Source organism: Vidua chalybeata, chromosome 1, assembly GCF_026979565.1.
Source record: "Vidua chalybeata isolate OUT-0048 chromosome 1, bVidCha1 merged haplotype, whole genome shotgun sequence".
Taxonomy (NCBI): domain Eukaryota; kingdom Metazoa; phylum Chordata; class Aves; order Passeriformes; family Viduidae; genus Vidua; species Vidua chalybeata.
In genome coordinates this window covers 47430035-47457787 of record NC_071530.1, presented here as the reverse complement: position 1 = coordinate 47457787, position 27753 = coordinate 47430035, and the positions used below count along the sequence as shown (strand labels likewise).

General features: G+C 40.0%; 1 protein-coding gene across 5 annotated transcripts in view; it reads left to right on the top strand.

Moving 5' to 3' along the window:
- ELMO1 (engulfment and cell motility 1) overlaps positions 1-27753 on the top strand; it is a 302773-nt gene that overhangs the window by 249964 nt on the left and 25056 nt on the right. For all 5 annotated transcript variants that reach the window (XM_053942149.1, XM_053942139.1, XM_053942157.1 and 2 more), the window contains one exon: positions 23572-23735. In XM_053942149.1, the coding sequence (XP_053798124.1) occupies positions 23572-23735 (164 nt within the window). The remainder of the gene's footprint in view (positions 1-23571; positions 23736-27753) is intronic.

The following is a 27753-nucleotide window of genomic DNA, read 5'->3' as shown; positions in this document are numbered from 1 at the left end:
TAGCTTCCATATTTTCATAAACTGAGACCTATTCTCTTTAATATTTGTAATGAGTTTATGGTCAGAACAAGCATAATTCCATGCGATTCAGCCTTCTGAGAGGTTCAACATGTTCTGGGCTCCACTTTCTCTACAAAAACCCAGCAGCTTCTAGAATACCCTGTACACAGAGGGAGATTCATATGAATTAATATGTGAGGACCAAGAACTCTGTCTTAGGGGCAAAGAGAGCTGCTGCACAGCCTTGTGATTTCTCTTTCCTCATGAGTGTATTACACTGTATTATTTGCCTGATCTAAACTACAGGTTCCTGCAGTGTGGAAGTGTCTTGCTTGCTTACAAGATGATCAGCACATTCATAAAGAAACAAGATGATGCCTTGGAAAGTTCTCTCTCGTGCGTTCTGTGTGGTTGGCAGAAACAGAACTGTGGGACGATGGGGTAGGAAGACAGGTTATACACTCATTTTCCTGGAAAACCTGATGGAATAGACTTTTGAGGTGATAGATACAATACATGGGTGAAAATTTCAGGGAGTCAGTTACTTGACAGTGCAGTACAGCATTCTTTTTTGGATTCCATCAGCTGCAGAAATGGTCTTGAAAAGCTCAGCTGAGAGGGAAGGGATAAGATTATAGACAATAGGTTTGATATCTGAAGAGTGAAACTCATATTGCAAAACTAGTATTAGAAGAAAAGACAAAAAAAAGGCAGCTAGAGTATGTATAACAAGGGTAGATGCAGAGATAGCCTATTTTAGTGTGGTAGAGTGAACATCGTACCTACATCAGGAAATATGTATGCACTTTTCTTGTTTATGGTCATTTTAAGCATTTGACAAGTCATGGCTGGGAATTTGCCAGAGTATTTGCTGTTTTGTTGTCTTGTTCTTGTCAGAGCACCACAGTTGAAGCACATCATTATGCCATCAAGCTCAGGACCTAAATTCTTCCATGTGCAATTTCAAATGTGCTCTGCCACTCATGTTGTTAATATTCTCTGTCTTGGCTTACACCACCACTTAATGCATTTGCAGATGGGTAGAGAAAAATTGCAGCTAGCTCAGTTTTGGATTTTGAACTTCATTTTACAATTCTTCAAAACCCCAGTAACTAGCCAACCTGAGAAAACATACCTTCCCACTTTGATGGCAAAAGCCAGGGAGAAGAGTGTTGCAGGGCAGGCTTGAAGCCGACATAAGAGGCATGTGTGAGCCCGCATTACTGTATCTCACCTTACATCCACGCAGACTGATCCAAGTGTTGGCAAAGGAGGGTTTGCGTGGGAAGAAGGGCTGCCTAAGGCAGCATCTGCATCTTCAATATGTTCCCACAGTAATACCACACTTTCAGCATGAATGCACTCCCACCTATGGCTAAGACTTAAAAGCATCTAAATTGGGCCCTGTATATTATATGTGCATTTGTTTAGGTATGCATTACTTCCTTTCTGATTATAATTTCTATAATTTATACTATAAGTAAATATCTGGACATACTTTCTGCATTTGCAATAAAAAGTAATGACCTTCAGTAACCAATAATACAACCTGTCATTTAATTGCCTTTAAAAAAAGTCAGCACAATGATCACTTCTAAGTTGATTTCATGTTAATTATTCTATTGTACGTGGGAAAGTCGTATTATAAATAAGGTCTATTGCAAAAACGTAACCACAAAATGATGCTCCTTTTCTCATAGAAGGTGAACTCTGTTCTTGCAGAGAGTTATAACCAGGAAATTATAACCAGAGATTTATAACCAGAAAGTGCATAATGTACAATTTAGGACATGGAGCCCGCTATAAGCTACAATAGCTGTTGTCTTGACCTTGTCCAGTAGAAGATATATGTGTTCATTTGTAGGTACATATGGATGAGAGATGGTTCTTAAACAGAGAAAGAGGGAAAATTTAAGAGTATTAGATGCCTTTCCCAGTCCGTTAGCAAGAATGTGAAGTTTGTTTTATTCTGTTGTAATTCCCCCAATTTTCGTGCATTTTTGCCAATTTTGTGTCTATTGAATACAGCTACAGAAGGCCCATTATAGGTTGTTAAGTGTTATTTCTAAAACCAAACTGATGGAGATATAAACACTGATGAAACAGTCTCCCTGACACCTCTCAGTGTCTTCCTATCTAAGCCAGATGGCAGTCTGAGGGGGTTCAGACTAGATGGTCTGAAGGTTCTGTCTGAACAGAAAGGCTCTGAACCTTGCATATCAGATTACCAAGACTGAAGAAAAGTGAAATGAGGTCATTGCAGCTGCTACAATATTTTAAAAAAATGAAGTAAAAAGTTTTATTAGGCACTGCATTCTGTTTTTTTCTCAAGCTAGAGAGCAAAATTTGGGCAGTGTCCTATAACAGAGATGGCCATTTGGCCACAGCAGCCTGCAATATTCGCCATAGCTGGACAGTAATAGTAGCTTCAAAAGGAGATGTGCACCTCATTCATCTGTCAGAAACAACTTCAGTTGAGACAAGAACAGGGGAAAAAAGAATTCTTATGACAAGCTATATATGATGCAGCATTCCTGTTAAAAGCGTAGAGATAAAACATCATTTTGAGGCCTATTCCCTAGAGTTATCCTTCAGCATCATTGCTCATAATGTAACAAAACCTCTACAAAGTGGATCACATTTAACTTCTAGTTCATCCTAATATAAGCAGGACAAAACTTTGTTGGAATAAATTAATGCTATTGTTTGTACTCAATGGAGCTAAGGTTATTTACCCCAAAAAGGAGTTTTGTCAGATGTATCATAGCAGTTGCAGCAGAAAACATTAGCAAATAGGGCAGTCCTGCTCTAAAATTTCCATTAAGACTGCATTATATTACCCAGTGAATATCTGTCTGTGCTGTTTGTACTTCTTACTAATATGATTTTCCTTTACTCTTTACTCCTGCTTCTGTGCTTATGGCTGGGAATCCTGCACAATTCTGGTTCATTTATAACATGTATAATTGGTAGTGAGCATCAGGTTTTGGAACTTCTGGAGATACCAGAACATGAAAGCAAGGGAACCAACCAGAGTTAAGTGCCTCTAACAGTGCCCACTGATATGTTTGTTAATATGACTTTTACAACTGCAGATATACAGACTTCTGTGCTCTCTGTCATATTTTAAAAGTCACATTCACAAGTTCCACATTGGGCCGTCTTTGAATGGAAGTATTTTGCTACTGCAGGTATTTCTGATGACCACAATAAAATCAGCATGGCTACCAAACACCTGAGATGTTAAATACTGTCATCACTGGGCAAAAATCCATGTGTGCTACTGGTTAAAGAAAGTGTAACAGAACCTTTCACAGTGGTTGTTTGCATTTCCCGTTTTGCCAAACTGCTGGGAACTACCAAAAATAACACAACATGTTATGCCTGAAATAGCATCATTTATTTCACTGCTCTGACACATTTGAGGTTGCATAGAAAGAACAGATCCATGTGTTCCTTTCCTTTCTGAGGAACTCTTAACAGCTTTCTCACAGTAAAAATGCCTGTAAAATCCTTTTTGAATTAAAGTCCTCTGGACATATCTGAAAACTACCTCATTTTCATTTAAATTATAGTTGTGTGGAAGATAATAGCAATTTAAGTATGCCCTTTTTAAAAAAATCAAAGACAGAGGCACAGCAAAACAGCAGATGAATATTGTAAAACCCCACAGGATGGGTTCTGTATTGACAGAAAAAAAGCATCTCTATTCCCATCAGCAGCTGTGAGCAGCTCTGTAGCAAATTGTGAATCCTGATCAATCTCATCTTCCTCACTTCAAAGAGCAAAAAGGCAGCAAAAACCTTTCTTTTCTGATCTATGTGTATACTGTGAACCACTCTGGCCTGACCCGGGTTCTTTCTGGTAGGATTTAAAGGGATACTTCTTTTTGCTAATACTTTCTTAACACCCAAGGAAGATCAAAAAAGTATTTAACAGCAAGAACTACTTAGTCTTCAGCTAGAAGTCAAGCGGAATTCATAACCAGTCTCCCTGTGATAATTTTGTGTACCAGCACCATGCAGGGAGTATTCTGCAACCAAATTAGCCAGTTGTCACTCCCTAGGTCTCTTGCCAAAGAGTGCGGGGAAAAACCTTTTAATTAGCTCTTCCCTGAGTAGGTCTTCCTTGATTAATCTTATCTTAATATCATGATTTAGAAAGAAAAAGCTTTTTAGAAAGGGGCAAGAGTATGCTTTAGAATTCATAACTGTCCGTTGCATCCTTTGCAGTGGGAGTTCAGTTCACAAGAGGCCAGTATGAACCCAAATGATGTAGCAGCAGCCAGAGTGCAGTAGGCATGGTGGGAGTCTTGATACTGATGAGGTTGATTTGTTACATTCTGTGGGACAAAAGGAGGAAAAAAAATCATGCTGACCTAGCTAAGATAGTACTTATATGTATGTGTATTTGTGTGGCAAGGGACAGCAGTGGGAGGAAAGCTGAGGAGGAAGCAAGAATAAGTAAAACAAGATGGATTTATCGGCTCTGAATTGTTCATCTGTATTCCGTTCTTCACTGTGCTGCAGAGGAGGAGAGCATCTCTAGCACCGTGGTTGGGGAACAGAGCAAGAGAGGGGGAGGAAGGTGATACCTATCACAGGCATCAAAAGTGTTTAATTTTCCAGAGGCTCTGATTAAACAAATGTTTCTGCTTCCTGGCAGCCCTTGCAGACATTTGTTGGGACAGAATAAATCAGGTGGTAATTTGTCTGCTGTGATGATCAGTGCTAGCTTGGTGGCACTGTCTTGATGGAGATTTTTTTCTGAGTTTCCTGGGAGCAGCCATATTTGCCAAGTGCCCAAAGTAATGCCACCAGCTTTCCTAAGAATGGCAATTTAGTATTGATGGACCTGGGTGGGTTAAACAGTGCTCACAAATAATGATGTATGACCACAGTTAAGTTTATTATGGAGACCTGGTAATTGCAAGGGAGAAGTTCAAAAGAAGTGAATGAACCTTGGGACGGCTTTCCTGCAGAACTAAATGATGCTGAAAGACGTTAGGCTGGGGAATGAATAGGGAAATTATTTCATTGCTGGTGCTGCCATGCATAAATGGGAGCAGAAGGCACCAAGAGTCAAAGAAGAATTGATTCAAGAATAGTGCACGGTGGGTGGGCATGAGCAGGGTGGGAACTGGCTTACAGACATACCAATACTTTATGTAGGTAAGGAAGTCTCTGTTTCACATGTTTGCCATCAGCACCTAAGTTAGCTGAACTCACTTTGCCCTTGTCCTTTCATCTCTCCTTCTCTCACATATTCATTGTAAATCTTCCTCCTACTCTGTGTGTCTTGTGGGTATAAAAATGGCTGTACAGCAAATAAGTGGTCTGTATGAGCTTGCAATGGCCCCACTGTCCAGGAGAGATGAAGGCATAGTTTAATTATGCAGGCCACTCATGGGAGTGATTATAAAATCTTAATACCACTCTGTGAAGGTCAGCAGTATTATAAAAATCTTATTTCTGCAGTGAATTAGGAAGTATAAAAATACATTCCTGCAACTAAAAGGCAGTTTGCCTGATTAACCTTTAGTCAAAAAATCCAGGGCTCATAGGGAAAGAAAGATTAATTCTAACTGATGTAAAACTGCTACAAGAATGATTTAACATTCCCATTGGTGAAAATGCTGTCATTTTAACACCTTTTGATTCTGCATGACTTGAGGTAAGCACTGCCAGCCCTTAAAGGTAGGAATCTCACTCTTGCAGTGCCCTTGACCTCCTTGTTTCTAGGCCTGTGGAGCTATGAGATAAGAGGGGACCTTAAAGCTCTCTTCTGTTGTCTGGGAAACCTGTTAAAAGCCTGAGACTGAGTCTTTGCCTCTGTTGAGTTGGCTTGATGTTCAGTTTTGTTTGTTTGTGGGATTCACTCCTTTGTAGTGGAAATGAAATAAAATGCTATTGTTTATTGTTTCAGTAAAGCTACTGGGAATATTGCTTAATCAGTTGTCCTTGTAGGATAAAACAGGAGTTGTTTGCTGCAGTGCCTATGGAATTGCAATGGATGGATAAAGTCACAGAGATCATTGAGTAGGGACAAATGATACCATCAAAACTGGTTCTTCTTGTGCCTCTGACATAGGTGCCATCTTGGCTTCTGTGTGGCACAGCTGCAAATACAGAGAGAAATATGCTTCCTAAGAACAGATTTCCCTCTCAACTACACTCAGACACATTTGCATTGTGCTCTGAAGTTTAAAGAAGTTGTCTCAGCTGGCCAAATTTTATAGCATCTCAGGCATGGAAAAGCTTTCTCCCTTTCTCACTTTTGATTAGATGGAAACTGGAAAGTTAACATCTGCTCCTTTCAATGAGTGAATTTAGTAAGTGTGAAGGAGATGCCTTGAGATATGCAGGTTTATCAACTCTCTGAAATAGAGAGCTGTCTGTCCTGTCTAGCATACTATTTTCTGTCCAGTGGAGCCTAAAACTTGCTTTTCTCCATGTAGAAAATGTAAAATTAAGAGGAAAATTCTGCAGCACACTGCTGAGTTCATTTGGTAAGATAAGACATTGGACAGTTCTTGGGAATTAAATTTTCACTGTATACCAAGAAAAACCTCCTTTTCAGACAGGGCTTTCCCCAGCAGGGGAGCATGTGCATCAGAGGTCTTAGTGCTGAAGCCACACTTGTTCTGTGTAACTGATGTCAGCACCAAACACTGGGGTTTGCATTTGAAAATGTGATTCCTGATGGTTTAGAAGGGAAAAAATTGCACATCTTTCTCACACCTATTTGTGCTACAGTCATTCAGAAACACAGCTAGCCTCTTCTGATATTAAAGGAGAAAAGAATACCAGGAAAGAGAATTACAGGAGTGCCATTATGTATGTGTGGCGTGTTCCAGGTGTGACTCATGCTCAAAGATAAGCAATCTATCTCTGGAAAGCATAGTGCTAGAAGTGGACAAGGCAAGTAAAAGGGCTCAACATACACACCTATCTTTAGACAACAACTCCTGTTAGTTTGGCCTTAGTAAGAGAGGGCTGTTTGTGGGAGCCCATAATTAAAAGGCTCTACCTTGTCCCAGTAGCAGAGGTTGACCCTCTGTGCCCCAAAAATCCGCTGTTCTGCAAGAAGCGCTTGCTGTCTGTGAGTGCATGGGTGCTTTTCTATTCCTTTGAGCCAGAGCCTCCATTGCAATGGGGAACATGCATGGTCTTTTTGCTCCAGCTGACATCCATCCCTTCCAACCCACAAGTCTTCAGCATCCTTGTGAACAGTGGAGAATCCTTCTCCCTCTTTTCCCAGGTAGGAGAATGTTTTGGGGGAATTTATTAGGCAGTTGCAGTAACAACAGCAGTCTGGGAAGAGGGGGGTTGTCAGAGGTGCTGGAGGTGTTCACTGTAATACCTCAAATCCTTGGAGTGGGAGGAGGAATTGGGACTGCAAGAGAAGCAGTGATTGGTCAGATTGAGAGTTGAGGTAAGAGGGGTCAATCCTAAGTTTTATCTCTAAGGGGGAGTGCTTGTCAGGTGCCCCCTTAGGTTTGCTGACAATCACAGTGCTGCGAAGAAACATATGGAGGGCTCCTGGGGGCTCTGCTGCTGCCTGCTCTGTTTGGATGTAAAAGATCCAGGGGCTGGCAAGGCATTGCTGAGGATGCTACAGCTGTGACAACCCAACCCTTGCAGATTGCCTTCCAGACCTGAAGAGACACCATGTCCTTATATTACTGTTCCTCAGCAACATGTCCTCAGAGCCTGAGAGTGGCCTGCCCCAGTAATGCTTACTACCCATTGTTAGGCTTCTTAAATCAGTCATGAAGAATGCAGAGGTAAAAGTATGTTAATTTACATCCTCTATGTTCCCCAGCATAGGCACATCACAACAGGGCTCCCGTTCCTTCTTGTCACCTTCCTTTCCCTGAGCAAAGCGAGGTTCCTCCCACCTGCCCACAGCCCCTCAGCGAGCGCGAGCACAACTCCCACACGAGTCTCCTCACCAGAGTTTCAGCTGCTGGTGCTACTTCCATGTGCAGCCTGTTCTGGTTGCTGGGCTTGGGGAGTTGGTTTTTAAGCTGTCTGTTGAGATAGGATTTTTTTCCTCCTCTTGCTTAGTTGTATTTGGCTGTGATTTGTGCTGCCTGCTACACACCCAAGTCCCAGTTTGGGGCAGCAAGTGATACTTAAACACAGAGGGAAGCTGAAGGCGGGGGCTTCTTAGTGGGGTGAGAAGTTTACACATTCAGTGATCTCTGCCCCTTGTCCCAGGAGTCACATCCATTTTCCTGATAGATTGTCCTTGGGTGGTCATCCCATACTCATCTAGCCTGAGCATATGCCTGAATGTTTCCTGTTCCCTAAAATCTTTTGGGAGCTGAAGGCATTTTAACTTCACAGGTTTGTATATTGTGGATATGTTTGGTTGGTATCACCCACCACTCTGGAGACATGTCCTACCATAGGAAGTCACTTACTCACACACAGACTTCTGTGTTCAGTTTCACCTCTTTTAACTACTTGCTGTAATTAATAGCAAATTTGATATGTATGGAAGTGTTATCACTGGCAGCTTACTCCTGAATGGCATATAAAAACCCATTAGAAGCTGATTATTTGAATTAATAATTTTTTTCTAGGCCATCCTATATCTGATGTTCTTTCACTGATTTGTTACTGATTCTCTAAGTAGCTCTAATGAGGAAATATTCCTGATGCCTTCTTTTACTGATGATTCCTGGTTTGTGGCTTCCCTTATTTAAAGAAGTCATTCTGGAGGCACAAGCAGGAAAATAAAAAATATTTAAATTATCAAATTGGCCAAAGAGATTAAAATGACAAATAATATGTAGGCTGCAGTCTTACAAAAATCCAAAAATAAATAAGGTTTCTTTTAAAGTGTTTTGAGGAGGAGGTTGATTATAATTTTATATCTGTATTTTTTCAGTGATGTATCCAACTTCTTTAGATAAAATGCCCTAAAAACTAACTTATGATAACAAAAGCCCTTCAAAATAGATTTACTGGACTGTTTTTGTGGACAAGAGTTTGAGATAATGAAAAAAACCATCCAAATTAACTGAAGTATTGCAATGGCCATCTAGATGGAAGCCTGTTGTATGCGACAGCTATACATATACATAGAAAGGGTTGTATACAGTAGACTGCTGACTGATGGGTTTTCGGCCAATGCCTGCTGTCTCTTCAAATGTGTTGACTTTTGAATGGAGCAGTCACCAGGTTCTTAAATCCAGTGTTAGTGGGACTTTCCCGATGTTTCTGTCAGATATCAATATTTCTTTTCAATCTTTTGCTTTGTTTCTCTCTCCTCAAGTTTTGTATTACTTTGTGGAGGAAGCACAAAAAACATAAATCTAAAGGAACCTGAATGGTTTCCCAGTCATTATGTTGATAAAAGTAACCCCAAAGGTGAGTCTGGCCTCCTGATTTCTCTTCTTGCTATCTCATTTTGATAGGCAGCCCATGGAAGTGGAAAGCACTGGAAATCAGTGTAAATCAGGGATTTTTCTGTTGTGAACTTGTGTCCAGGTGAAAACTCTCCACATCCACAGGGAACTGCACTTCTCTCTCTTGGTGAAGTTAGGCTTGCATTGCTGTCTGAGAAAAATCTGTTAGAGAGCAGCAGCACTTCCCTGGTCTCCACTCAAGCCCTCTTAAATCTTTCTTCTTTGCAGCCATTGGAGCCAATCGTGCATGTTTAAAAAGGCTGCATGGATTGGAGCAAGCTGTTTTGTCTACTGCCTTGGCCTCCCATGGCCACCAACTCTCCTTCAGGTGCAGGGTACCCAGGACCAGGATCTCTCCAACATCCAAGTGCCCAGGAGCTCTGGGGGCAGTGTGCTATCAGGGAATTTGCTGGCTTGTTTTTCCCTCAGTACCTTCCTCGACAGAAAGCACTGTATCTTGGTTAATAGAGGTTGTAGCTCCACGGCATTGGTTGCATTTTTAACATTTTTGCCTATTAGGAAGTGTTCGCATCCAAATGTGCTGTGTTACTTCTGTCAGTAATGCCAGCAGATAGTTGGGAGAGACATTCGGTTGCCACTTGTGTTCTTTACAGGTGTATCAGAGAATTGGTGAATTTTATTAGCAATGTTCTGCAGATGCATGAAGAGCATGGCTTCAGGGAGGGCAGGAGGCTGTAACTGCGATGGGAAGGACTTGTCATTGTACTCAGCAGCTCAAGGATCCCCCACCAATCATCCTTGTTGCCTGAACTTATATCAAGAGCAGTATTTGCTAAGAACACTCTATAAGAAAACTAGAATTTTGTTTTCCTTAGGAAATATTTACCTATCTTGGATCCTGTCCTGCTGGTTGTGGAGGTGGCTGAATCACGGAGCAGTTTTGAGGAGTCGGGTTTATGTATGTGGCAACAAGACATTTGCTGTTCTTAAAATTTTTGTGCTTTCACATCAGAGTTCTTTTGTCTTAAAGAGGATGCTACTTAGCTGAGATTTCTACTAGAATAGTTTACTGCCTTTCCAAGAAGCTCTAAGAGGAAGCATTCCCCCCCCCCCCATTTCCTTCTGACAAAAATGGGAACAAACCTGTCATTGGGCTTTGCACATACACAAGTTCTTCTATCTAATGAACTCAGATGTGTATTATAGAATTTGGAAGGATCTTGTGGTCTTACCATGAACTAAATGCAATAAATACTTTTCTACCCATTCTACAGCAGAGAAAATCTGACATGAGGCAGGTGCATGCTGCTTTCACAAGAACAAATGGTTTATATGGTGCAAGGGAACATTCTGGGGAGTCAGATTTACTATCACTTTAATTCAGTAATATTTCAATATGTAGAAAATATATGCCCCAGCTAAATGTTGATTCAGGGCTTGACTACAGTGATGCTGATCAGTACTGGATCAGCACTGAAGATTCTTATTTTTATCTCTATGAAAAATACTGGTAATTGGCAGAATCCTACTGTGAATAGGCTGTCTCTCCAGTAGCCATCACTTTTGTTGCTTGATATGTAATGGCCTGTGAGTTGCAGCACTAGCTCTGCTAAGATGATGTTTAGTTTGGCAGAGAATTATGATGTGCAAAAGACATTTGCAGGGCCTTCATACAGAACAGAGGGTGCCAAAAGCCACCGGTCAGTCAGCTTTGGGCTTGTGTTGCTTCGCTAGATTATTTATTTATTTATTTAAAGCTCAGGCCTAGCTGTTTGTGTTCCTTTAAATCACTGCAACCCATCAAACCAGGCACAGCACGATGTATTCTGAGTCATGGTCCTCCCCCAGAGGAGATGAGACCGAGGAAGCAGAAGCTGTAAGCAGATCTGAAGTGAGCCCCCTGAAGCCGTGGGCGTTGATGGTAGGTGAAATAACAGCAGGTATTGCTCCTGCTCGTGCCAGCGGCCAGCAGCAGCACCTCCCGCCAGCTGCCTCTCCTGCCTCCCTCCTCGATGGAAACCAGCCATCCTGCACTCACTGCCCCTTGCCACCGGGCCCCTGGGCACTCCGCCCGCTTCACAGCTGCCGTGGGGAGCTGCTATTTTCCTCTCTCCCACTATAATAGCATCCTTATGAGGCTTCCCCCAGCCTGTCTCTCTAATAGAAGGTTGCATGTTTCTGTGTGTGGCTGGTGCGGCGATATTTGGGCTCATTTAGTATGCTCCTGGGACTGCCTCTGAACTCAAAAAAGAGAAAGAAAAAAAAAAAAAAGGAAGGAAAAAAAGCCAGGAAGGTCAGGGAAATCCTAGCCTGTAGCAGGCAGTTGGAGAAAATAAAAACACAACGTGGTTTTGTATAGGAATATTGCTCTTTCTGAACTGGCTTTGTGGCCGTATGGGGCAATGACACTGAAGTCATTTGCCTTCTGCTGGGCAGACCTGGGATTGCTCAGAAAATATTGGCCAATCCAATTTTTTCAGTGGAAAGCCAGTGATAAGAGTACTCTGTTTAGAGAAAATGTCAGAGATGGCTGACTGTTTTCAACAGCCTTTGGAATTGATGCATTTTTGATGTGACAGAGGGGTGGAAATCTCCAAAAGAATCAGGTGTTTAAATTTTGGGTGTATCTTGTTTTAAAGAAAACACTCACTTTGTGTTGATGCCAGCTTCATCCATGCTTACATCCTTTATCCTAAAAATCAGGCAGAATTTTATTCCAGATGTGTTTGTTTCACGCAGTTATTTCCAAGTTAGGCCGTCATCACCTTTCCCTCCCTGAATATTTCCTTCCTCTGATTTTTCAGCCCAAATAATACCAGCCTCATCCCACCTTGTGTGCCTTGCCTCTACACAGTGGTTTCCTCTTGCCTCTACCATATTGTCTCTGTGAACCATTCATACACAGAAACTCAAGTTCCATCATTCCCACCAGTCTTTCCCTTACAGGAGTTTCCTCCCTATTCCTGCCTGACTTCTACTAGGATAAAATAGTAGCAAAGTTTTACAAAAACTTTTGTTGTCATTGCCTCACATCCCATTCTACCCTCTAATTACTCCATAGAGCCAAAGAATCAGTAGGGGGATTAACCTCCTTATATCTGTAACCTCAGTTCTAGTCTCCTTGTCACCAACACGTGAAACAAATGTCTGGACATGCCATGTCTGTGCCCCTGGAGTATGTTCACTCTAGCATGACATCTCCAATTTGTCTTCTTTCTGGACCTGAGCAAACTTACCAAAGCAAATCCTTTGTGTAGTCACATATGAGGCAGTAGGGTTGCAGGATAAATGTGATGTCTTTTTTTTTTTTTTTGGTAACTGCTGCAGTCTGGAGTGCACAGAATCTGAATCTAACCTTTCAAGGGAAAACAAATATCTTGCATTTAATTCTAAATTTATCTCTTGCCTAAAAACATAAAGTAAATAATTATAGAGTTGTAGGAAAGAAGGAGTCTGCTGGCTGATTAGAAATATGGATTAATGACAATATGGAAAGAAGTGCAGTGATTTGTGACAGTGTGGAAAAAAGTGCCGTGGTAGTATTTAAGTTATCAGAAAAAGGATCTTTCATTATTGGAAGATTGTAAACCTTTATCTACCCATAACTCACTAGTTAGTTACTAGAAATAGCACTATTTTAAGACATTATTTAGCCTCCTGGGTAGGATCGATGTGTTTCTGTATATGTCATTGGTAGTTTCAAATCAATAATGGGAAGTAAACTTGAAGCCAATCTTGTTTAATCCTTTTGTGAGAAAAAAATCCTTTGGCTCTGATTTACTATGAGTGAAAGGGAGAGAGGGAAAATATAAACTGTGAATGTGGTATTGACATAGTATTCACTGGAGGAGAAAAATGTGTGATTTTTTTTCAGATGCTTCCTATGCATGTAGTGAAGGGGATGGAGCAATGGGACCAGTCCTGATGGTTACTGATACATGTCTTTAGTTAAGATTTCAGATAACTGTGGATGCCTTTCCCTGTGCTTGTGGAAGTCTATCATATTCCCAAAGCATTGGGTAACCTAAGTAGTTTGTTCCATTCCCACCTTCTCTGGCTAGCAGATCGGTTTTGTAATCACAGTGAGGTGACTGAATGCTTTTGAATTGTTGGTGTTAGTATTAGGTGTCATATAAATCACTGCTCTCTGTCTTGGGGAGTAGTTTATTTTCCAGTACTGCATGTAGATCCCAAAAAAGCTTCCCTTTGATCTGTGGGGAGAAAATATTGTTCCTTTGCAGCAATGAAAAATACAGGTTTCTGAAGCCATAAACCATTCCACTGCAGTTCTTAAAATGAGATATGGCAAAACAAGTCATCTGTGCATTTTCTTCTTCTAAGAATAGTCTGGTTGAATTCCTTATATTCTGGGTTACCTGCCACAGCTCAGGAGGAAATATAATATGTGCTGTTCTTATTTATATGACTAGCTCAGTAATGATATAACTACCTGAGGCAGAAATCTAATTGGACTGACTGCAAAAATTCAGAATTTAATGAAGGTATTATTCAGTTATTTCAGAACAATTTAAAATGGCAATGAAAAGACTTTTTTTCCCTTTCTCTTGGACATACACATTTTGTGTATGTTTGGCAGTTCCAAGTAGATCTTGGTTTGTAATAGTCCTGACAGCACTTATTATGATCTGTCAAGTCAGTAATTTGTGAGCAGGAGATTTACAGAATAGTGTCTGTAACTAGAATCTCACAAGTTGCAATGGGTTTAACCTCTTCATTGCTTTGTGTATTCCTGTGAATCATGCGGCTATTTCACGTAGTTATTTTTGTTATTGTGGCACACACTGGAATCTCTGAAAACAATGCAATTATCACTTGAAAGAGTTATTAATATGAGATGTGCTAAAAAATTGGTGTTCTGTAGGCATGTTGGTCAGCTCACTTTTCTTCAGGGACATGAATATGAATACAAGGCTTTACCTAAAAAATAATTACAGCTTACTTTTGTTATAAATTATGATGTAAAATAGCATGTAGGCTCATTCAGAGGCATGGCACATCTGAACAACTGACTTTTTCATAATTCCAAGATGCACAGCCTGATCATTTACCTTAACTGTAAGGGCATGCAAATAATGGGACTGAATGAAATAGTCTAACATGAACATACCAAATACTGGGTTTATGCATTCATACCAAATACTGGGTTTATGCATTCATCAGAAAAGCCTAAATATGTAATTTAGCTTTCTAATTCAAAGGAATGAATCCAAAACCACATTTTCAGTCTTTTATGGTTTTGTTAGGTAGAAATTTTGGAAGTTTCACTTTTCTAATAAAATACAATGCCCAAAACAAACAAACAATAAAGAAAATAAGAAGGTAGCAATGAAATGGTGAAAGTAATTTATGTCGGTACGCTAAGGAAAATGAAAGTGAGCTAGTAGGAAGGGTGTTATAAATATGGGAAAGTGAGGTCCAGAAAACATCACTTTTTTTTATATGTCAGGTCCAGAAAACAAAAGCTGAAACTTTCAGCTTCTATTTATATTTTCTTTTCTTTTGTTCATGTAAGTAACAGAATAAATGTGGGGGAATACTTTTAATTAAATAAGAAATTTTACTGTTTGAGTGGTGAGCCAACTTTTGGACTTGCTGAAGGAACAGCAAGTATTACATAAGTACTACATAAGTATAAGCAAAGCTTGGCAAAATTGCAGAGCTTTTGCATATAGAGTGTTTAATCGTTAAACGTTTTTCACAGGCAAATCTCCTTCTCTGTGAAAAATGTTCATGGGGAAATTTGGCTGAATTTGCTACTGCAAACAAATGGAATTCATGGACACACTGGATGGATTTTCCAGTTCTATCAGGTTTGGGAAAAGCTTAGCAAGGAGGAGAGGTATGCAGTTGAAAGGTAGAGAGGCTGTATTATTATTATTATATTGCCTGGTGCTTTGTGCTAGCTGGTGTATTTGTTGATCACTTAGATGACTAAGGAACTCCATTTCTCTTGGTATTAAAAAGACATGAACCTGGCACACTGGCTCCCCTTCCATTTAGAAATTAGACTGGAGAGTCCCTGGAGCTGACTGGAGACAAGGAGAGGTACAACACAAACCGGGACAGTGGCAGGCTTGCACCGCCCGCAGTGCCATGTGGCCATTCATACCTTGGACAGGAGGGACCTCAACACAGTGGTTTCAACTGGTGAAAGAGCCTGGAGATCATCCCAGCAATGCAGCTGGCCACACCTTTATTTGGTTGTGTCTCAGCTAAAGAAGATAGGAAGATATGAAACTGTTGTTTCATATCTTTCATAATGTTGTTGTTACAGTTTTATCCATTTATTAGATGTACTGAGCAATGATTCCAGACCCTTCTGTTTGACTTTTTAAAAAAATTTGCTCTGCCACTTCTCCTGTTTTTCTACCCATTTAAAGAGTTTTTTATTCATCATAATTTTATTCATGTTTTATTCATCATTAATATGTAGGACTTGAGTTCTTTGATTTTTATGTTTTCCTAGGGGAAAAAAGCTGTCTGATAGAATCTTGTCCTTGTTTTCCTCCTGTAGAAACATCAGTTTGCCAATATATTAAGTTAATTTTCATTTAGTATATGCCATTTAATATAATTAAGGGAAGCAGCACCCAAATGTATGTTCCTAATAATGGGTAACTCTCATATTGTTTTTCATTAGAATTTACAAGCATATTATTTGACATGTTAATTATTACGTTAGTATATGACTAAAGATAGAAACATCTCCTCATTTCCCCCCTCCATTCACTTAACATTTTGTTGGAGAAGATCAGTACATTTTGTCTGTGCAAAGCCCTGGATTAAATGCCACCCACAAATGATTTTGTTCATGTTTTATTTTGCCAAAGGAGGTTGCCAGACATTGGGGAGAATAATGTAATATTGTCTGACCTAAGACTTCAATTAACTAACAAGAAAGTTTACAAAAACTGTCATATTAACTTTGCACATCATTTTACTGGGGTAGAAACATTGTCACACAGCACTTATTTCCTGCTGTGTCTACCTCAAGGCACAAAGCACAAACAGGAAAATAATTTTAATCCTTATTTCTGATGCAAATAGTTTTCTGCGAATATTTAATGTGAGAAAGAGGTTTCCTGTCTATCAGTCATTCCTATTTCAACCCTGTATTACCCAAGAAAATAGTATTTGACCTGTGTGTTTAGATTAGCATTGTTTTGAATGGAACCCTTGCATTTGTGTGTGGCCTCTGATTTTAGTCCTGAAAGAAGACAGTGAACTTGTTCCACTTTGTCTTTTATCAAAATAAAGAAATTATGGAGAGTGTTTGCATGTATTTTGATGATTCTAAACCCACTTGCATTTCAAGTTTGTAGAGGACTGCTGTTCACTTCCCTTTCTGTTGCTATTAATTTTATCCTCAACTTCCTGAGGCCAGTCCTTAAGGAAGATTTCCTTTCAGTCAGCTGCTTCCTGAGCCATCATTTTAGAAAATATAATTTCCCCCATATTTTACCCTCTATTTTCCTATTTCCATTTAACTGAATTTCTAATAAAATCTCATTTCTTCTTTTCCTTTAGATTTCATTTTCTGTTGAAATACAATATCTATCATTGCCTCTTTTTTTCTTCTTCAGACTTGTCCCTATTTTTATTTATTTTGTTGCAAGCCATCTTCCAGATGCCTTCTTCCTCATGCTAATACTTCCCACTGGAACCTTTGTTTCTTCTCTGGTTACTTTTCCATATTTTTAACACCCTTCCTACTAGCTTGCTTTCATTTTCCTTTGTCTACTCCAGTCTGTTCCCATTTATTGTAAAAATCATCTTATTGCCCATTCCTTTAGCCATATTATCCTTCAGTGGAATTCTGTGACAGCTCTTTGTCTTTTTCTCAATTAAGTTCAAGATGGTTCTTGCTCCCAGCCAAATCTTCTGCCACTGTTACTGGGTGTAATTGAGAAAATAAATAGTAATGTTAGAAAAGAACTGGAGGCCTCCAGTGGTTCTCCATCAGGATCTGTGTATCCAAGGGAAAAATAATCAGTGCAGCTAACAGAACTCTGGGAGCTTTTGGAAAGTGCTAAGTCAAGCTGTGGCCATAAACCCTTCCTATAGAGATGGAGTAGCCCAGGGATGTAATATGATGGAGTTCAGCAATAAGTGGTCCATTTCCTCTGAACATGATTTACAAGGTGTGCACATGCAATAGCACAGTAAGCTGGGAATCTCTTGCAGGGAACGGAACTTTTTTACATCAGCTTCTCCAGATGGAGGTACTCCTCAGACCATTTACAAAGAAAGGAAAGGCTTTTTTCTCAGCTTCCCTTTCACACTCTGTTTCACGGTGCTCACTAGTCTTGTGCTCGTGACCCTGATGCTCTTATTACATCTTTCTCACAAGAATGTAAAGAATCCTCTATCTCCTCTTTCATAGTCTTGAATTAAGAGTAGTCTCAGCCTATCAGTTCCCAGGAACTGTGTGGTTTCAGTCTGTTTTCCCACACCTGGGATTCATTAGTCAAGGGAAAATAGAAATCAGAAAAATTAAGTTCTCTGAAATGTAAAACAGTTGTGACCACTCAATCTTCAGCCTTTTCTTTCTTTACTACTTGACCTTCTGTATCTTGGAATCCAATGCAAGGTCAGGCTCTTCAAGTTCTCTTACGAGGGCAGGCAATTATTTGGGTCCTGAGGCTCTGAACAAGATTTCACTTTGATGTATTGCTACAGAATCAGGTTTTCTGACTCTTGCTACAGACCTGTTAAACACCTTGTGTGGAACTGCTGTCATATCTCCTATCTCTCAGCACCATCGTCACATCTGCTAGGTGTGTTCATTTGTTCTGCAAAATGATAGTCACTGCTGAACTGGATGCTGATACTGATCCTGCATGGAAACAGACTGTTCAGCTTGATCAAAACCATTGCATTGTTACAAGTCTCTTTTCTGCAGACTGAGAAATATCTTGGTTCATACTGGAAATTACAATCACAAGCAAAAAGGAAAGAAGGAAGGAAAGAAAGAAAAGCAGCAACACAAACTTTTTTGCAATGGGTTTTAAATTCTGCAGAAAAATGAAGAGATAAAATATATCCGAGCTTATATGTGCTAAATCCTCTGACAGCTGCTTTCTCATCCTGCTTCCTGAAAATGAATCAACTTAATTATTCCTGTGACTACGCACATCCAGACGGCTTAGAGTTGCCCCTTTATCGCTGGCTACAGTAACTGTCCTTGTGTTCTGGAATAGCTAAGAAGATTGAAAACTGGGAGGTTTTTGTAGTTCCAGAGTACACAGACTGTAATAGAAGTAATGGTCTGGAATTTTGGAGTCTCTTGTCAATGGTTAGATTGTACCAGCACTGAGTTTAAATTTGCTTGTGTATGAGGGCATGTTTAGATAAATATTCTAAAGTAATGTGGAGTGAATGTTTGGTACAGACTGTGACTGAGAGACTGGTGTAGGGAATTCACAGACCGCAATATGTGGAGATTGGGGCGGGGGGTGGGGGGAATCACCATTAAATTATCTTACAAGGACCTTGAAGCCTCTCAGGATGGCTCTTCTGAGTAATCTGAAAACATAACCATTGATCTAGTTGTAACAATTTATCCTTTGGAACAGTCTAAAAAATGTTTCAAATTACCTGGTGCACACATTAAACATGTAAAGTTTTCATTAAAGGAGTTGGCAGGCTGATGGTAAACTGAAGTCGTTTCCTTTCCCTTCAGAATTAAATTTTCTTTACAGCCTCCTTTGTCAGTAAGCACTGTTCATTAAGAGTGATTTGGCTATTTCATTGTACAACCTTGTTTTTGCCTGCCTTGTGGATTTAACTGAAGACACTGAAATGATCAAGCTGGATCTGAATCACTAAATTATGTTTCTACCTGCATTTTTCACTTATATTAACCAAGCTACTTTATTCAGGAACATTTAGATAGGAAGGAAGCTAAGTATGAATTTTTTACAACCAATTAGCAAAGAGATGTCTTTCCTCCAGTTCCCTGTTTGTTGGCTGGATGATTTTTAAATGGTCATGTGAAAAAGCTAGTGAATGAGGGCCTAAAACTTCTTATATCTCAGGTTCTTCAAGTCTGATTGTAGAGAGGAGTCTCCAGAGGAAGGACAGTTCAGTGGCTGCTCTTTTATCCTGTGCTGCAGTGAGGTGGGGGAATCACACCTTGCAGTACTTGATAATATTGAGCCAAATCAGGAAAGCACTGAACGAAGCACATCATTGTAATGTAGGTTATTTATATCTAAGTCTTGTCTGTGCAGAAGGAAAGTGAACTGTCAAGATTAATAGCAGTCGGTCAGCATTACATGCTGACACACCCGAGCCCCTGAGTCACCCATGCAAGCAGCAATCAGTGTAACCACTCCCCCAAAATACAAGAGGTACAACTTAGAGGCTTCTCTGATGGCATCCAGACGTGTTCTTGCTGCTGTCATTGCACATCAAAGGCTGTGCTTATCCAAGTGAAACATTGATATTGTGGGGCAAGTATGAGAAAGGTTCATTTCCTATCTGATGCTCCACAGATCAGAGAATCGTGGCATGATCTGGGGCCTTAGAGATCATCTAGTTCAAGCCCTACCACCATGGACAGGGATACTTTCCACTTAACCAGGGTACACAAAGCCCCACCCATCCTGGCCTTGAACACTTCCAGGGGTGAGGCATCCACGACTTCTCAGGGCAATCTGTTTCTCTCACAGTAAGAATTTCTTTCTCATACCTAATCTAAACCTACCCTTTTTCAGTGCAAAGCCACTACCACTTGGGTAACACCCCAGATGGGTTGTTGTGAACATCTGGGCATCCAGGCTGTTCTGGGGGAGGTTTCTGAAAAGATTGATGCTGTGAGTTTGTAGAAGGAATGTATCTGGTGAGGGGAAGGCTCAGACTTAAATTTCCAGAATCCTGCAGGCTAATAGTAGGTGTCTGAGAGGGCTGCCTGGCTTCTCCAGTCAGTACCAAGAGCAAACTTTGCATCAGTATGGGATGAATAGAGTAGAGAAGTTTGTACTTTCTGTAGCTGCAAGCAAGCTGCTGAAAAAAGCTCAGTGAGAAGCTTGCTGTAGAGTTTGGCCCTGGTGAAACACTCCTTTCAGTAATAAAATTTCTCACTCTTTTTATTTTGACCCCTTGTTGTAGAGCCCAAGTTCAGACCTCTGCTCCATCCAGAAAGAATAGATTTTATTTGCACAGGCAAAAGTTGTCAAGGCAAGAAAGAGAGAGGAGAGGGGGTAAATGTTGGAAAGCCAAAGTAGTCAGAATATGACAGGACAATGATGAGGTCAAATAAGCAAAACACATAACAAACTAGACTAAAACAGCTTAATGAAAAACATGTCATGGTAGGATACCAACTGTTGAAATATGTTAAGTGGATTCAAATTCTGGGGAATAAGGTCCTCTGTGTTTAATTGAAAAAAAAAATATTGTTGTTTTCTTCCTACTGTATTTCTCTTCATGTCTTCAGTGAATTTACCTGTCTTAGTTGCAACACAAAACTTGGATTCTCTTACCCATGCAAGAGGTCATCAGATAAAAAGCACATGGTTTAAAGCAAATGCATCCTCTGAAACATTCTTTTCTCAGTAAGAGTAGCAAAGTATAATGTAATTAAAACAACTGTCTACAGTGTCTACGTGCAATCACATTGAGTGGAGAATACATTTAATTTCATTGTAAGGTCAGATACATGAGGAGGAAAGGTTGATGCTGTCTCTCAGAGAGCAGTAATCAAAGGCTGGCAACTGAGCAATGGAAATTGAACACATTAGAAGTCCTTGGCAATGATTCCCTAGTTCTCAGGAGACTCACTAGAAGCAGCAGCTTTCACACTTTGGCCAGCTAGTTAAATAGTGTTTGCTATAAACATTACAAGGCAAGAGATCGTCCCCTTACGTGCTGGCCCTGGGGCATACGCTTCCTGCATTCTCTCTTGGGAGCAAGGGCAGCCTCCAGACCAAGGGGCTCTTTCATGATACCCCATGAATGACCTTCCACACAACAGCAGAGAAAAGGAATTTTCATTGTTTGCATGTTAACTCTAAAAATGAATTGCAGAGAAGGGTGTTGCAAATAAGCCTAAGCGACAGAGCTCCAAATCTACTGAATTTGAACCTTTTCAGAGTTTAGCCAAGAATGAGCACTGCTTCATGTGGATGGTTTAGAGACCAGAGAAAGATCCTCATGCATGCAATTCCCTAAAATACAGTATTTATTAATTTGCTTGTCCATTTGTTTTATGAGAAAAAGTGCTCATAAGAAACAGCTTCCCTATAGTGAGTCCCTGAATTTAGGAAACTAAATCTATATTTAAGCAACAAAAATCAGATCTCTATAGAAATTTGAACAAACTCGTGAAACCGAAATTATATGCATGCATAAGTGCATATAACACTTATATTTATATCTAAAAATAATTAGCAGCGATAGGTAGTCATTGTCAAGAAGGCAGGGGGAGACAGAATATATTTTTAAACATCCAACTTGGCACTAGAATTACTGTTTCACTCTTTCCTGCTGTTTTGAGGATGTTCCCTTTGTGGACATGTTGTTTTTACATAAGCCCTTTTAGTTGTTAAACCAAGACCCAGTGAAATCAGTAGAATTATGCCACTCACCTTGCTGGGCATTATCCATCAACATTCAGGTTGTTTGGGTTTTTCAATGGTTTGTCATTTCTGAGGTGTGACAGCACCTTTTGGACTGGCGTGGACTAGTGATTGCACTGCAAATGCAGGCGAGGAGGTGTTAATTCCTCTGAGCAGTCAGGTGCCAGTCAAGAGTTCATCTTTCAATAGGGAAGTAGCTAATCCTCACTGGTAGACCAGCTAAGTAATTCTTCAGTTCTTTAATTGCTTAGTTTCACCAGCTGGACACAGCTAAAATGGGTGCTTAGATCGCATCTGAGAAAGAAGGTACATCTCAGGAAGCAAAATAGAATACAGCGCAGGCAATGAGTTAGAAGATTGAGGCAACACATGTGAAGCAATTAAATATTTATATGAAAATAGAAGGTTTTGGAACTATTAGGGAACCTCTAAAGGGCTGAGTTTCTGTTTTAAGATACATGGTGAAGATGAAAGAATAGAGGAAAATTAACAGCACAGTAAAAACTTTGGCTTCTGTTTGTGTAACTGTTTATTTCTGTCATTACCATTTGATACAGGGGGCTGTTACCATTTCCTACTGGTTTTTAGCTTTGGCATTTGGGTGAGATGGACTTTTCTGAGTATGATGAATTGTTCTTTCAGCTAATTTAAGCACATCATCAGAGAAATATTTTGAAATGTGTGACTTGCACCATCACGAAGGAAATGAGTGTAGGATTATGGAGAGAGAGAGAGAGAGAGTAATCTCTCATATGTATTTATCTGAACTAGATCCAAGCAATTCTCCTTAGTTAACTGTGTCTCAGCAGTTTTGTCCTGAAAAAAATAATTATTATGCAGAATAGATGGCTGTTGCCTAGCCATCCTTCATTCTCTTTTTTTGGTTTGCATTGTTTATGGCATTTATTCAAAAGCAATCCTGTAATATCCTTGGCAAAGTGATCTCCCTCTTTCCCTGACTAATGGTCTCTTTTAGTGAGTTCTTTTTCCTTCACTGTGTATGCCCACAACGTGCCTGCAGTGTAAGGCTCTCATGGAATCTCAGAGGGGTTGAGGTTGGAAGCTACCTCTGGAAATCATCTGGTCAGCCTTCCCTCAAGCAGGGCCATGCAGAGACAGTTGCCTAGGACTATGTCCAGACATTTTTTTAGTGTCTCCAAGGGTGGAGAATCCATCACCTCCCTGGACAACCTGTGCAAGTACTTGGTTACCCTCACAGTGAAAAAGTGTTTGCTGATGCTCAAAGGGGTTTAAAGGGTGTTTAAAGTGTTTCCCGTGTTCCAGTGTGTGCCCATTGCCTCTGTGTAAGGGATAAAAGGAAGCAATGGGCCAGTTAGCAGCTCTCCACCACCCTCAAAAAAACCCCAGTTTTGTCACAGACTAGATGAGCTTTTTTTGATCTAGGCTGTGATCTAGGCCCTGTCAAAAGTTGGCTTATTTTCTGGTTATGTTGCTGAAAAGTTGTCTGAGAGACAACATAGGCTAATCATGTTCTGTACCTAGAAACCTTAGTGTGACCCCGAATAAGATTTGAAACAAAAACACAGAAAGTGTTAACACAGCTTCTTTTTCTTTCCTTGTCAACTGCAGGTAATGCAGGTAGTGAAAGAACAGATAATGAGAGCACTCACTACCAAGCCTAGCTCTCTGGATCAATTCAAGAGCAAACTTCAGAATCTCAGCTACACAGAAATACTGAAAATACGCCAGTCTGAAAGAATGAACCAGGAAGATTTCCAGTCTCGTCCAATTCTGTAAGTATTGTCTTCTCTCCCCACTTGTTTTTTTTCATGGAAGGATTAACAAGGGAGAATGACATTTGTGAGCTCTTCTGGGGAATCCCAGGGAGAAAAGCTGTCCAGGGATCTGTGCTCAAAAGCAGTAGTGAGGCATCTGCTTAAAGTACATTATGTTTTCTTCTGCTGGGAATCATAACTTTTTCCTTGAGTTCAGTGAAACCAGATTTAGCAAATCCCAGCAGGATTTCACATGGCTTATTTATATGAAACAGTGCTTTGACATTTCCTAGCTCTGCAGGATTGTGAGCCTGATTTTGGTGCTAGTAGTGGCTTTCAAAAAAAAAAAAAATCCAACTAATCAAACACCACAACTTTGTCTTCTGTTCAAGGCCTCTCTGAGCAAGACAGGAAGAAGCCCAGAAGAAGAGGAGCCAATACACACCAACATTCCAAAAAAGTTGTCCTTGTATAGAACATTATAAATTGGTGTTAATGACAAGCATTCATTTACTTATTTGTAAATAGCAACATTCTGGCAAGTAGCCAATCCTTCACTTGTTGTTTACTGCAAAGTATGGAAGGCTAATATTGCCTCCATAGCTCCTTCTCATTTCTCAGATTACTCTTTGTTCTGTTATATGAGGAATGGAGGCCGCACTCGGCTCTGGACCAAGTCTGAGCTTGTGGCTGAATTGATGACACAGGACAGATGCAGACCCTGTGCTGTGCAAATGTTGTACTGAGAATAGCAGGAACCTTTTCAGGAACCTTTTGAGATCAACTGAAAAATGGTGAGGACTCCAGAAGCATCAGCTGAAATGTCATGAAATCCTGACTGTTGCAAGTGGAATGGTTCATGATACTCTAAATCTCCTTTTCCAGGGCAAAGATATAGAAATGGATTTGTACCAGAGCATTCCAGGATTCAGAAGCAGGATATTAATTTGGATTTGTTTCTAAAGAATACAGATATCTAAGTACAAGCTCTGGGGACACATTCCTCCAGGGCCAGCAGGGCAACAGTGGAAGTGTAAGCAAAATAGAATTACAAACTAAATTTTAACCATACCAGTGTGGATCAAAGGGGGACTGCTTCTTTTATGTTTCCAGTGTATTAGAAAATCCAACCTAATGCCCATTTAGAACTGATGTCACTCGTAGTAATGCATCAATTAAAAATCTGCAAATGGTTCCAGTTAGTTTTGTATTGTTACACTGCTCAGAAAGTCCCTGCAAATCCCCTGCAACATTTAGCAGTTCCAAGCTGCTCAGAACTGGGAAGATTGTCACCAAAGCTTCTCATCTTCCTTGCTTTCCCTATGACTCAACAGTTTAAGTATGATACAGGTCAATTATTTATATTCTCTTGCACCATCACCTAGCATTGAAAGACTCACCAATGCCCTGTGCAAGCTCTTCATTTCCAGTGTCACTCTGGCTAGTTGCTGCCACAGTGCAGTCTCCTTCTCCATCATGGAGCAAGTGAAACAGCCAACATAAATAGTTAAAAGCAACTGAAGTGTTACCAGAGAATCATTTCAAATTCAGGATAAAGGCTAAGCCTAAAGGCTATAAAGGCTAAGTAAATCAATAAGGTGTTTAAGCAATCACAACTGCATTTGCAGAGATTTAACTCCATGCATTTGCATTTTGATTACATCCATGATCACTTGTTCTTGACTGTGAAAAGAAAAAGTCCTTTCATTTTGTGCTTTCATTTGATTCCCTGTACTGAACTCTGTCAAATTGCATAGATGGCACAGCTGATAGAAGTACAGAATCATGGCCCCATTGTAGGGAAAGAGACTGTGAGTGAAAAGAGCAATCGTGGCAGTGCTGTATATTTTAAAGCCCTGCAGATATGCTAAAAGAGATTGTGCACAATGGTGCCTGTAACATCAGCAGACCTTGTTTACTTCTGCTTGAGAATATGGCAATCAGGGAATGGCTTTTCCTGCCTTGAACATGATAGAAGTCTTTATTTTTCTATTCATTGTATGAAGCACTGTACTTTTAAGTATTCGAGCTGCTGGGTAAGAGAAGCTTCAGTGAAGTTGTGTTTGAATGTAAACTGGAAAGTGTTGCCTTAGTTCCTTATAACTACAACTACCTTGTTTTGCAAGGATTAGCTGTTTTCTTTTATATGAGCATTGTTGTATCATGTGAAATAAAGCTTTATCAATACCTACTTTTGATTAAGAAAAATAAAAAGTCCTTCAGAATAGATTCAGGGATTTGGGATCATTATTGATCATCCAGACTGCCATTCCATAATGAAATGTTAAAGTATCCCAGTTTCATTTTGAATGGCTGTAGAAGAAGTGGTCTAGGAATCCTGTGGGCCTAGAGAGAACCAGAGATCTCCTTGACAAATTAAATGGCAACAGAGATGGGTTAATGCTAGATAAAAATTTGGCATCCAGTTGGGGACTTGCTGGTTAAAGGAGAGTTAATGGCAACTAGGAAGCCATTACTAAGTAACATCTGTGTGAAAATCAGCAACACACAGGGAAAAAGAGGAAGGTGTCAGGATGCTTTTCTGCTTTTTAGCTTACGTATTTCTCTGCAATGTTAGAAAGAGACACTACTGCCTGCTCTGAGTGCATTATCCGGAGAGGGAGCATAGCTAGATGCCAGAAAGATAAAAAGGCAAAACACATTAAACCAGTTCTGGGATTACTCTCCCATTCTGTTGTAATAATTTAAATGTCTGTATTATGCCCCATCCTGGAAAGAAAACCACTATAGAGTGAGTCTTAACTATAAGCTGGAAAGGTAAAACTGGAAAAAGATTTAACTGGTGCTGAAGAAGAATTTGTGTGATGTGAAAAACTTGAAAATAATTTCTAATGATTTTCAGATATTTCAAAAACAAATAACTGCTGTTAGAATTGTTTACAGTGTGAAGACCAGTGAAATCACAAAATTAGCAATCATATCTATTAATGTGTGTTTCCCTCAAACCCCTCTGTCTCACCAGCACGCGAACTTTTTACATTCTTATGGGCCAGAAACAGCACAAAACTAATGGCAGTTTTTAAAGTCACTGTCTTCTTAGACTTAAGTCTGTTCTCTGTCTTCACAAAGCACAACCTGTTAAGCAAATGTCATCTGAGGGACAATAAATAAATATTCACAAAATGTATTTGCATTTATGATCTTCTTTTAGCTGATTGCTCCTGATGGATTTTAAAATTAGGCAGGAGGAACTATTTCTTACGCAAAATTCTTTTCCTAACCCTCCTGTCTTTAGATCATGAGGAACAGAACTCTGTTGCCTTCAGATAGCTTTCAGAAGGAAATATAGAGTTGGTTTGATTATTCTGACCCATTTCTGTAGCCTCAAAATGGTGCAACAGAAACCTTGACAGTGAGGAGCACTGAGTAGCAGGATCACCTTGCAAAAATACATCTGGAGTCATGATGTCAGAAACATGGCTGAGAACCATCCAAGTCAGAGTAAACATGTGTTGGCATGAGCTGCTGAGAACAGTAAGTGCAGTTAGTGACCATGGCAAGGGCTTGAGGTCTTAAAGGCTTTCACTAAGTCGAGAGTTACCAGAGACTGTTTCTGCATGGAAAAATGAGTTGCCTCCACAACCTCTGTGTGATCAAGTTCAAGGACCACCAAACAGAAGAGAGTAGCACACTGAGCTTCACAACTGTGAGAGCAAAAATGTATGTGTGCAGGGGGCCTCCAGAACATAACCAATGGTCCCTTCTTTCTTACCACCGCTTTTCTCATGCAAAGTCTGCCTTAGGCACTGAAGTATTTTAGAGAAGATTACCTGTTTCTATTTGGATTGGTTAAAAAGTCCTTCTCTTCCTCTGGTTTGTAAAGGGCAGGTGGGGCATTAGAGGCCAGAAGACACAATGTTAGGAATGTTGTAGGAGCAAACATTCAGATGTTAATGTGCTGGGTGGCCCATTCATTTTTAGTTTTTTTGGTAGTGTCTTACAAATATAATGTTATGGTATGTTACACCTACTTAATGATAACCATCCAGTTTCTGAGTTAAACTACCTAAATATC